General features: G+C 37.3%; 1 protein-coding gene across 5 annotated transcripts in view; it reads left to right on the top strand.

The window, feature by feature from the left end:
- HMBOX1 (homeobox containing 1) overlaps nucleotides 1-12474 on the top strand; it is a 107432-nt gene that overhangs the window by 8977 nt on the left and 85981 nt on the right. For all 5 annotated transcript variants that reach the window (XM_012724881.1, XM_004682428.2, XM_012724882.1 and 2 more), the window contains exon 2: nucleotides 10821-10900. In XM_012724881.1, the coding sequence (XP_012580335.1) occupies nucleotides 10878-10900 (23 nt within the window). In that variant the 5' untranslated portion in view covers nucleotides 10821-10877. The remainder of the gene's footprint in view (nucleotides 1-10820; nucleotides 10901-12474) is intronic.

The following is a 12474-nucleotide window of genomic DNA, read 5'->3' on the forward strand; positions in this document are numbered from 1 at the left end:
GGGGTGGGGGTGAAGGTGAGAGGATTCACCAGAGACAGTGGAGAGCAGAACAGGCATATCTACAGAGATGCACTGCTGAGGGGAGCAGCAGAGACAGGAGAGGTCTGTCCCCTGGCTGGGGATCACACTTATGTTGCATAGCTGCAGATAGCTTCATAGTACTGAGACTTAACCCTTTGTGTCACCATTGCATTAATTTTTAGCTTAGAAGCTTAGGGTATTGTTCTAAGTTTTAGGATCCAAACCTTAAGATTGTTGTATTTGAATTAAGAGTTGAAAATAGGTATTCTCTTTCATTTCTTCACTAAGTGAAGATTTATTTCCTATAGTTTTGCTAGCTTTTTAGTAGAGGTTGGAACTACAATTGATAAAAAACAATTTGCCCTTTTTTTAAGAAACTCACATTCCAAGAGAGGAAGACAAACTTACATATGAATTATAGTGCAGAATTACAATATAGTATAATGAATGTGTATTTGATAGTCTACTAGAAGAGAGTTTTGTAAAGGACCTTTTCTGTCACTAAGGCTAGTAGAAAGGAAAGGGAGGGAGTGGTCCATTTCTGAAGTGCTAAGACAACTGCTTGCCTGGTGCAGGTGCTTTATAAGATGAGTAGAGGTTAGAGACTATTTCAGGAGTATTTTAGTTGCTTTAACCAAGTTTAGCATATAAGAACTCTAGCATATGAACTTGAAGTAGTCCTATCTTAAGTGATACCTGATTTCCCATCACTTGTGAATAACTACTTAAATTGTTAGGTAGTCTGCTTACATGTTGATGTAGAAAGTAGTAGTTATTTTAGGAAATATGTTAGGTGTTTGATGTTCAGTGCTGCTGCCTTTATGCCTAGGCATTATATTTTACACAGAGATACTGACATTGCAGCAATGTAAGAGTTCTCTCTTGTCTTGTAGTTTCTGAGTGACATTGTCTCAGAAGCTGTTTTAAATGTTCTGGACTCCTACCTCCAGTTAGTATAGACTGAGCAGGTTCTGCTTTGGCTAGGGATTTCATGCTTTATAATGTACCCATGTGATTCAGCTATACAGTACAACCTGGTAACAGCGCTCCTGAACTGACAGGGATAGACTTCTGTCTGCTGTGCCTCAGTAAGATGAGGCAAGATCATGTGTAACTTAACAGTATTCCCCATGGGAGAAGAGCACACAGACTTTTGCAATAGGGAATGCTAAATAATACACAATAAGTTCTCCATAGATGTGTTTTGACTTAAATGAATAAAAAATCTGAAATCAAACCACTGGATGTACAGCTACTACTGTACATCTAAACTGATGTACAGAAAGAAAGTGGCATCTAAACTGATGGTGTAGGCAGTGCTCTTGATCAGAGTCCATACATCTAGGGCCCCAGAGAGGCAGAGATTGTTAGGGACTGGCCTCAACACGCAGCAGGGGACAGGGTCTTTAGGAGGGATCCAGCTTTGGTGTGTGGAGATTCCAAAAATGGGGAAAGGAGAGCTGAAGCGAGGAAGACCCAGGAGTCAGTGTTTAGTGCAAGTCTTCTTCCTGCCTGTTTTCTCAGCAGGTCTTCATTTATACTGTGTAGCAAGTAGTTTATTACAGTAGTGTATAGGGTAAGTTAATGAGAAATCTCTATAAATGTTCCCAAGGAAGAGGGGAAACAATGCATCCTCTTCCTGACACTTTACTGTATACTAAATTATACACATTTGTGATAACTGTCATGTATATGGATGTATAGCTGTAACTCAAAGGATAAGGGTCTGGGAAAGGATGAGCTGTTAGCAAAGGATTGTTAGGGGTCTCAGAGAAGGAGTAAATTGTGTTAGCAGAATCATCAGTGATTGTCTAAAGAGAAGCTAATGGCTAACTTAAGGCTAGCAGAGAGAAGTTAGTGTTTGTTTAAGAAAAGGGTAATTTAAGGCTAGCAGAGTAGTTAGTGAATATTTAAGAAAAGAGTAAATTAAGAAGTTATAGTCTTGCATTAAGCAACACCTGTGTAAACAAGGCTAGGGAATTGTCCGTGAGTCCTTAAGTCCTGGAAGTCTTATCTGAAGTTTGCTTTTTGTTTCAAAAGACCCAGGAAGCTTCCCTGGAGTCTTTATGCCCTAGGGGTCTTATCTCTCCTGGGGCTTGCCTTTTGTCTCAGGAGACAGAGGAATTTCCTGCCCAGCCGCTCCTGCTTGCCTGGGCCAGGCAGCCACCTTATGAGGCTAAGGCAATCCAGTTGTAAGCTGATGGTTGCTCAGAATATTTTTGATAATATGATTATACAAAAAAGGGCGGTCTTAACATAAGTTAGCAATGGAAATTTTGATCTTTCAGAGGTTTTCCCTTCTGCCCAGAATTTGTCAAGACGACAGAAGTTGATAGCTTGTGTCAAGAGATGGTGGCTCAACCTCAAGGATACATATTTCCTAGTGTTTTTTAGCATATAGTTCAGTAAAATTTACCCGTGACCTACTATTAATAATAGAGAAGTGTATATTTTTATTTTCAAGTTATGTAATTGTTTTAACATTAACTATAGTTGTCATCAGAAACTACCATGTATTTACAGTGATGGGAAACTAGAATGCCTCCATTAGCCCTCCACTTTAATTCTAGGGCCATGTGGGCCTCACGTGGCTCTTCTGGCTGTTACTGATAAGGCTTCAGGGTCATCTAGGGTTAAATATAGCTGTCATATGAATAGTTACCTCAAAAACATTATAGTGCTTGTTATTACCCCTCTTTTGGGTACAAGTACAGGTAATAAGTAAAGTATGTAATATGTCAGATAATGATACACACTTAGAAGACAAGGACAACAAGTATGAAATGATTTTGCTTTAAAAAACAAATCAACACACAAACAAGCAAGGCCCTCCCTGGCGGTGCAGCACTGTGGAGCTGTCTGCAGCCACTGCGGCATGAGTTCGACCCCTGCCAGGGAGTGACCCACATGGCGTGGCAGACCTCTCCTGTCTCCCCGCTGCTCCCCTTAGCAGTGTATTTCAGTGGATCTACCTGTTCTGTTCCCCACTCTGTCTCTGGTGAATCCTCTCACCCTATGCTCTTCTGGTCTGTACCCCAGTTCTTGTATGTTTAAATAGATAAATCTTTAAAAAAAAAAAAAGTGAGTTAAAGGGCAGTTTTGATCAGCCACATCTCAGGTGTTTGATCAGTGCTACTTGAATGACTTGGAGGAGACTTGTGTCCCTAGGTGGTAATATAGGTACCCAAGAAGTGACTTGCTTGTGATAGAAAAGTGATATAATTTGAGGTATAGAATGGGTAAACTAAGAGTTTCCCTGTATTATGGCTGCTCTATTATACTATCTGTCCAACTCTTCTTCTTTTAAGAGAAGAAGGCAGTCAAGATAATGAGAGGTGAAGACACCTTTTTTTCAAGCTAGAATGTGGACAGGATATTTAGCATGGGTACTCTTTGCAAAGATTATGTTAATATTTAAAAGGCTACTTTGTGGAAGAGAAAAGAGATTTAGTCTATTGATTTGGCCAGACAAGTAAGCTGAAATTACAAGAAATAGCTTTAGAATCTATAAAAGGAAGACTTTATCAGCAAAACTCTTTATTAAACTTACCTGTCACTGGAATTGTAGTAAAAGCTACAGCAGTATCTATAGATCTATAAAATTTAAAAAGTAGGGGATATAGTAATTCTTTTGGAATAAAAATCTCCATGGTATGTGACATCCTTACCTCTAATCATAAGCCATAAGTAAAATTACACACCTCGGATACTTTAGTGGTGTATCTGTTGCTTGAGTTGTTGTACAGGGTCTGTATCCAGTCGGACATTTGCTTCAGAGAAATGATAAAAAATAGTATCCTGAATCTGTTATGAGGGTGGGTGAAATCTGGCATAAGTACTTCAATTACAGTTGTAGTGAATAAAAGGAAGTTAATTAAGAACACACTACTTACTTAAGGTCAGTCAGTTAATTACCTACCTTTGTTGTTTTTGTGTGTGCCCATTGAGTGTCTGGGCTCTGGGAGTAGTCGTTATTTATAGTTTGAAGCTACACGACGCATTATTTAAGAATTAAATGTTCTGACCTAGATGAATTTTTAATTCCTATAATTTCTGATTCTGTTTTCCTCACAAGTCACCAGCCATATTCACCCCCAGAATCACAGCTAGATGTAAAAGTCTTCATTTACCTGGCATTGTTCAAGGGAGAAACGTTTGTCCCAAGAGAAGCACCTAGTTAACTTCCTAAAACGTTGATTTTATTTATTTATTTTTAAAAATGGATTTTTAATTATTTCAACTTTTAAAAACAAATGTGTCACCTTTTTCAAAGTACGATCTTAAACATGACTTTTTGCAGAATCATTGCTACTACCAAGTGTCTCTGTAATTAAATATTTTTTATTTTACTCTTTTCTGACAGTGGTAGTCTTTTTTTATATACATACTCCCAAGTATACTTCCTAAATAATGTGTATAGTCTATTCTGGATTGGGCATAAAGCATATATACACTGAAGCTTGCTGAGCTGAAATAGTAATAGATCTGGGATTTGCTTGAAAAGATCCATTGCAACGGGAGCTGCACTGTGGAATTGTTAATTGTTTAAGCTGAGTGATGGGTACATAGGTGTTTTCACTCTCTGCTTTCTGCTTTTGTATATATTTGCAACTTCTCATAAGTATTTTTTTAAACACCATGTAAAATACAGTTGTGTATTAGGCATGCAGATTACTAATATTTTCAATTTTTTGTCTTTGTAAGAATTCACAGGAAACTTTTAATATTATACTTAATAGAGTTAACTTTTGAACAAAAGGACTGAGATTAAAGAAAGGGCTGCATCTAGTCAAGAAAGGTCAGGCCCTCATCTGTAATCCAAAGTATTAATAGTGTCCAATTCATGTGATAATTTGTGCACCTCTGTGTCTTGACACTTTTTTTTTTTTCTCTTTGGTTTCACTTTAAATAGCTATTTTAGATGGATGACACTGGGTTCTGTGTAAGGTGCTAACAGCAGCAAAGGGGGGCTCTGTAATGACTTTAGACTGAGAATTCTTTTTTGGTCTCCAAATCTGGGCTCCTAGGACTCACTAGCTGTGGCGTGACCCCAGCCATGCTCCTGTGGAGGGTGCTTGCTGCCGGGGCCGCAGCCAGGCCCTCCTCTCCCTCTCACTGTGCTTGCTGCTTCCACTCTTCATGCTCCTTGTTTATTTCATTCTTCATGATTTAAATGTTCTGCCCTTTCTGTGTTTACCATTATTGACTGATACAGATATTCCGAACCGCACACTGTAACCTTATTTGTAAATCACCGCTGACATACTGGATTCACAATTAGCATTACCTGAAGGTGAGAGTAAAATTGCTGCCATTTGGGGAGGCAGTCAGACAAAATCTGTATCATAAGGCATATGGACTCTTGACATAGCAGTTCTTCTGCCTGGAATTTATCCTCAAGATATACTTACATGTGTACAATGTATGAAGGAATTTTGAGTGGTATCTGGGTGGGTGAAAAAAGGGGTTTGGGATAGGCAAAAATTTGAAATTCATCTTTTCCTTCATTCTATGAAGTTGCTCCTTTTTATGGTAAAGACAAAAACAAGGGTAAAAAGAGCCATCTGCCACAGGTGCATCTGTATGTTCTGATTTCTTCTGGCCTTTCAAGTATATATTTTTCCTTATGGGTCAACAAAACTGGCAACAGGCTTCTTCTTTATTCAACCTGACTTTACCTAGGCCTTTCATAAGCTAATCACATGATAATTGAGTTCATTTCCAGTAGTACTAATTTTTACAAATTTATCATGAGTATTTCATAGATGTATTTATCCTTTCTGACCCATATTCCACACACTCAAGTAAATTTTCCACCCCTCACGCTAATCTGTCCTTATTTTTTATGTTCATTTATTTAGACATATATGTATTAAGACGTTGTAACATATATATTAGATGTATAAAGTACGTCTTAGAGATATATGTCGTGTGTGTGTATGTGTATGTATCTAGATAGACTTACCGCATAAGACACACATAGAGGGATTCTTTTAATTGTAGTTTTTTCTTTAAAACACATTCATATTCATTTGATTGCCTTCTGCTTTTCTTACTTAGTGCTACAGTTTGAACATCCCCTAGTCACCTGATGAAACATATTTTCAAAGATTGCATTGTGTAAATCAAAGTACATTTGATGATCGAGTCCATTTCTAATAGGAATTTTTACAGTTTTATCATGTAATTTGTTCAGCCATTCCTGTATTGATTGAAACAACACTGTAGAGACAAGACATTGGAATATACATGACAGCAAACATACTTGTACATATTGTATGACTACTGTTATTTCTGTGTGGTAGATGCCCAGGAGGATGTTAAAGTTTAATATTTGTTGCCAGTTTTCTCTCCAAAGGGATGTCACAACTCATATCGAGACCAAAGAAATATGACAGTATCCTTATGAGGAAATATTACCAATCTCTTGACATTTTAAGTGATGTCTCATTATTAAACTAGTTGTTCCTTCTCTGACTTCTAGTAAGTTTAAATTTTTTTAATTTTTCTTTCCTCACAAATAATTTTCCTTATTTAATTGCTTAATTTGTCTTTCTGTTACTAGGAAATTTTAAACTCTATCTTTTAAAAATATCTGCTCTATGCTAAGAATTTTTAAAAAGCATGTCATCTTTTAAATTTTGTAGACTGCATTGCTATATTTTTTAAATTTCTCCTTAAATGGAGTTTACTTTTATATATAAAATGTAAGATAAATATCTGGTTTTTTACTAGATGGTAAGTAGCTTTATTATCATTTAAAATATTTTAGCCTCTCCTGCTGAGTTAAAGTTTAATCAGTTTGTACAGGTTTTCATATGTGCTAGACTTTTGTATTCAGTCTCACTACTCATCTGTGTGGCTGTTCTGCTCCCAATGCCATATTGATTGGATTAGTGTCTTGATTTATATTCTGATGTGTGGTCAGTATGTTCACTTTTTTATTTCTGTGGTTCTTGGACTTTCTGGTTGTAACTTTCAGATCCTCTCTAAACTAAAAAAGCTTTTGAGGCTTATGTCTCAACAGTTTTTCATAAATATTGGGGAAAAGTTACTACTGTGAATGAAATATTTTTTCTATGATGTTTCCTGCTAAACTAGGAAAAAATTATTAATTTTAAATGTTATCGTGCCTCTCTTTAATTTCATTTTCCTTTACTAGAATTGCTTGAGTTTTCTAGTTATTCTGTCAGATCATTAGCAAAAAGATGTTTTGCCCTTGTATTCCAGTATTTCAGCAGTTTTATTTGTTTGGCTAAAATACTGTTTGCTATCATCTTCAAGTAAGAAATTACGAATGGGGTTAGTGAGATACCTGCTCTAATTCCTAAATATACTCATTTTATTTATCAAATAATAATATCTATATGGCTAAAACAAGTTTCCTGTAATCAGTCTTTTTTTTTTTTTTTAAAAATTTTTTATTTGTGCATACAGAACTGGGGTACAGGCCAGAGGCTCAGGGGCGGTGAGAGGCTTCACCAGAGACAGAGTGGGGAACAGAACAGGCAGATCAACGAAGTACACTGCTGAGGGGAGCAGCGGGCGGGTCAGGAGAGGTCTGCCACGCCATGTGGTCTCCTCCGGGGCAGGCGGGAATCGAACTCATGTGGAAGCGGCTTTAGATTCTCGGTGCTGTGCTTTAACCCGCTGCGCCACCAGGGAGGGCCTAATCAGTCTTTTTTTAAATCCATCTCTGATTGTCTAGTTCCTACCCTTTTATCAAAGTAATCTTTGTGATCTCTTTCACAGAGCATCATACTTCTATATAGAAGCAAGTTCTCGGTATAGTAGTACATCTACACTTAAGCATTCATATGTATGCCATATAGGTGTGTGCAGTTATTTACATACACATATATTCACTGTGCACATACAATCTTAATTTTTTTTATTTTGCAGTTGAGTGCTTGCTTTTGTTCTTTTTTCCAAAAAAAAATTAATTTTCTGTTATTTTCCGTAGTTTTATCATGGAAACTTCAGTTTCACTCACCTGTGTGGCTTTCCGAGACTTACCCTAATGCCTTTTCAGCTTCTGTTGATACAATCATGTGAATTTTTTTTCTTAATTCATTGATATATTGGATTTTGTTGATTCCTAAAAGTGAACCACTTGTATTTCCACAGTAAGTTATGCCACAGGTCAGGGTAAGGGGCACCCCAGAGACCCTCAAACTTGCCAGATCTCAGTAGGTTCTACCAATCGCTGTCTCAAAGACAAAACAACTCTAATGCATAACTCCCTTAATGGAAAGAAACTTTAATACACTCAGTGTATTAAAGAGAAGGGGAAGAATAAAGTAGTTTCCATACAAAGCACCTGGAGTTACCATCTCCTTGTGGGTAATTGCCCAGCCATACATGGTTGGCCCAAAACAGGATAACTGACTCGAAAACTTGCCACAAGCCTTAAGGCACCTTCTGGTGGAGACCCATTGGAAAGAGGGCACAAGGGGCCCTGCAAGTCTGAGACGAAAGGAGCAAAATCAAAATCAAGAAAAAGGCTGCCATTGTTGGTCTCCCAAGTGTCTCTCACCCACATCCGTTTCACGTGTCTCCGTGCATGTTCCCCCAGTCCCTGATACAAGGCCAAGGCCAAGACAAGCACAGCTTCTTCACATGTCTTTCTGCTCCCAGTGCCTCTCCTTCAGGTCCCCTTGCTTGGCTGCTTCCTTTCTTCTTCCTTCTTTCTCCAGTCTCTCCAGCTTCTCCTCTCTGCTCAGCTCCATCCTTCCTTGGGTGGGGCAGGGAACCTAGAAACCCCCTCCCCTTCCCTAGGGACCACCCTGTTAACAGATACAGCAATAAACTATTTTTTATACATGGCTAGACTCTGATTAATTTTATTTTTTATTTAGAATTTTTACAGTTAACTTTTAAGTGAGATCAGTATGTTTCATGGATTATCTTTATTGGATTTAGTGTTAAGTTGCTATGACTTCATACAATGAATTGGAGTCTTTTGTTTTTCTGTGGTTTAGTACTAGCCAAATTATATATTTTTTAAAGATTGAGAGTGCTGAGAATGAGAACCCAACTGTTCTTGGTATCTTTCTCTATACTAGATTTTTAATTATCTTTAATCTATGGTATGTGCTTTTCTAATCTAGATTACATTTCTCTTGGTTCGCTTTTAGTATTTCTTACTTTACTGGGAAATTATTATTCTCTTTTAGGTTTGCAAATGAACTGCCATGAAATTATGTTTGTCTTAGCTTTGTTTTCTGAATTCTCTACTATATTTTCGGTTGTATTTAATTTTTGATTCTGAATCTTGTTGGTTTTCTCTTTTCCCACTCTTAACTAGATTTTCTGAGTGTTATTTAATCTTTCAAAGAGCTAGCTTTTGGGTTTATGTGTGCTTTCAATAACTTTATATATTAATTTCAATATTAGTATTGAATTAGTAGTATCTTAGTGCCTTCTTCCTAGTTTTATGTATTTTTTCCAACCTTTCTATTGAGCCCCCCCATTGTCTTTTAAAAATGTAAAGCCTTAAACACTGTAAATTTACTTCTAGCTATGATTTGAAAGTTTAGGGTGAAGCACATTTTAAATGAATTTGAACAAGAGTGAAATGTGTGTGTTCACTAATAATTGGTTTTGTGGCTTAGTATTGCTGTTTGGAAGCACAGCCAGCACATTTTCAGATTTTCTTTGTACATTATATCTATTTTTTTTAGGCTAGGAATTCAAGTCGGCGAAAAAATGAACTATCACAGGAAATTCATTAAATTCATCCTATAATTTAGGATATGCCGATGTGAAGGGCTTCTAACCTTACCCTATTCATTCTCACATACATTGTTAGTCACCATTAGACACTTGATCTTGCTTAATATCATTCAGTGCTGAGTGTGTATTTGAATGTGAATGTTTTTGACATCAACATTTTTAACTTTTGTCTAATTTATCATCTTAACTTTGAATTAATGGAGATAGTTGCCTCTTCAGATTATGGTTTGAAACTGCTAATAAGTTCAGTCAGTAAAACATGATCTTTTGCTCCTAACCCATGAATAATAGATCTCATTTTTTGTGCAGATCTATATCTGAATTGAAAGGGGTCAGAGTGTCTGAATGGTGAGTGGCGCAGTGGAATGCTAATCTGAAGACAGAAGTTACTAGGCCCATTCCATTACTAACTCACGTGGTGCTCAGTAATCGGAAGGCATCGTGGGTATTCATCTCTTTTTAAAATTGGTGGTAGCAGGCGCGGCTACCAGCAGTGCATGACATGATGCATCACCACCATTTTTAAGAGTTTTGATTTCTTTAGTAGCTCTTTGCAGTAGTTATCTGTTATCCCTGTTCTAAAGATGTTGAAACTGAGACTTAAGGGAAATTGTCCCTCCAGTTTGGCTAGCAGGTAAACTAAATAATGTACTTGGAAAAAGACACCAGAATTTGTCCACCGTTAAGACTTTAACTACAGTCATGCTGCAGTCTGTTTCTTATGTACAAGACTCCGTAGCTGCGCTGCGTGACTGCCACCACACGTGTCTGTCCAGCACATTTTACATCCGTTTGCCTGGGTGGCAGCTGATAGCGGGCTAGATGGCAGGGGTAGGACTTGTACTACTTCTCCCAAATGAGTGATACTGCAAGCTATCCGTTTTTTCTAGTTTTTTTTTTTTTTTAATTCTGCTTCAAACCAGTGTTTTATTGTAAAACTATGAAATAATTTTTAAGAGCATGATGAGCTGCTGTTCACTATGAATATCCTCAAGTTGTATAGGTAAAAGTTTCATTCCACCTTTGATTAACAAGAGTCTCTGAATCTTGTCTTTGTTCTGCAGAATGGTGAGTAACGCCGCGCATCTCTGGGAAGGCTTTTGATTCACCGCGTGTAAAGTATGCTCAGTTCCTTTCCAGTGGTGTAAGTGTCCAGTTCATCGCTTAAGTTTTCTCTTCTCAATTGTAATGAAGTTATCAAATAACTGTTACTATGATCCACATTTGACAGCAGACACTTGTAGAGCTGAAGGGTTTTTCATTGTCATGTGGTAAGGAATGAATTTTTAAACCTATCAATGTTTTCCTTTACCTTTGTGCTTTCAGTTAAAAGTCTGACATTAATTTTCAGTGGTATATAAGATGAGTATTTTAAACTGTTTGATAGCCTAGAAACATGTGAAATAACTGGGCTAGCTGTTGAAGAGAGCTAAGTGTTAGAGTCCTTATGACAAACACAACAGTGGGCTCAAGTTCCCTTTGTCTTTTGTATGCAAACTCTCCGCACCTTCTCCCCTTCCCTTTCCCTGCTGGGGATGGTGGTGTAGTCAAGCCTGTGAGCTAATGTAGTTGTTAGCCTCTCTTTGGAGTCAGGCAAAAAATACAAATTGAGATGGTGGTATTATGTTAAGAGATTTTGTGTGTGTGTGCTAGGATATGAACTGTAACCACTAGTTCATATTAAATAAGCCTCTGAATAAAAGTATTCCCGGAATTTCAGATATTAAAGAAGATAAAGTATCTATTAGCTCATTAAGTGCATCTTTAGAATCTAATGTGGAGTGCCTCTAGCATAAGTATCTTCTAAAATTTGGTGCAGTCTACATTTTGATTCAGTTCCTTCCGTTTTGGTTGACATTAAGATAGGTTTTCTTTATTATGTAGATTTTTCATTAAATCTTTTTCTCTTCTCATTGACGATTAAATATCAAAAAATCTCTGGAAAAGACCCAAAAGATGGACACTGTCACATAAGTTTCTGTTAAGTAAATACGTCCTTGGGAAGTGAAAGGTCCTGACGGCATCGCTTTGGGCCTTCGTTTCCTCTTGGTACTCCCGGCCACAGCCCACTGCAGTACCAGCCCGATTGGGCCAGGAGCGGTTGCCTGCTTTGCTCCTTGCTGCATCCTCTGTGCCTGGCACGTAGTTGAGTGAATTTTTGTCTCAGTGATCTCCTGTTCTCTGATTCCAAATCAAACATGTTTCCTTCTATAGACTTGCGTGTTTATACTTAGATTTTTCCCCCCAAACTTGCATATGGTGGCTCTGATAACAAAATCTTAGTCTTAATCAGTGATAATTTAAAGTAACTATTAAAGTGTGACTGGTACATTGCAATGGAACCCTAGTTTTCTCAGTAATTTTATTATGAAAAGGACTTTTTTATACTGTTACCTGTAACATATACTGTAATCATAGCCCTCTTCCTTAGGCAGTAGTCAGTTCTCCTTTTGGTTTGGATTGTACAAGAATCTTACCTTACTGTTGAGCTCAATCTCCAGGAAATCTTTGTTTCTTACATTCTTACTCTTTGTCGTTTTCTTACTTTAAGACTGCCACTTCTTTCTGATAATAATGATGTGCCATAAATAGTAAAAAGGTCCTGAGTGCATCTTTCGTTGATGAATATAATTATTGACTCTGAATGTATTAAATTATGCGACAAATACCTTATATGCAAAGCAAAACTAATTTATGACTAGATCATATTTTGCCTAG

This window comes from Condylura cristata, unplaced genomic scaffold, assembly GCF_000260355.1.
Source record: "Condylura cristata isolate star-nosed mole 26May11 unplaced genomic scaffold, ConCri1.0 scaffold00014, whole genome shotgun sequence".
In the NCBI taxonomy this organism is placed as follows: Eukaryota; Metazoa; Chordata; class Mammalia; order Eulipotyphla; family Talpidae; genus Condylura; species Condylura cristata.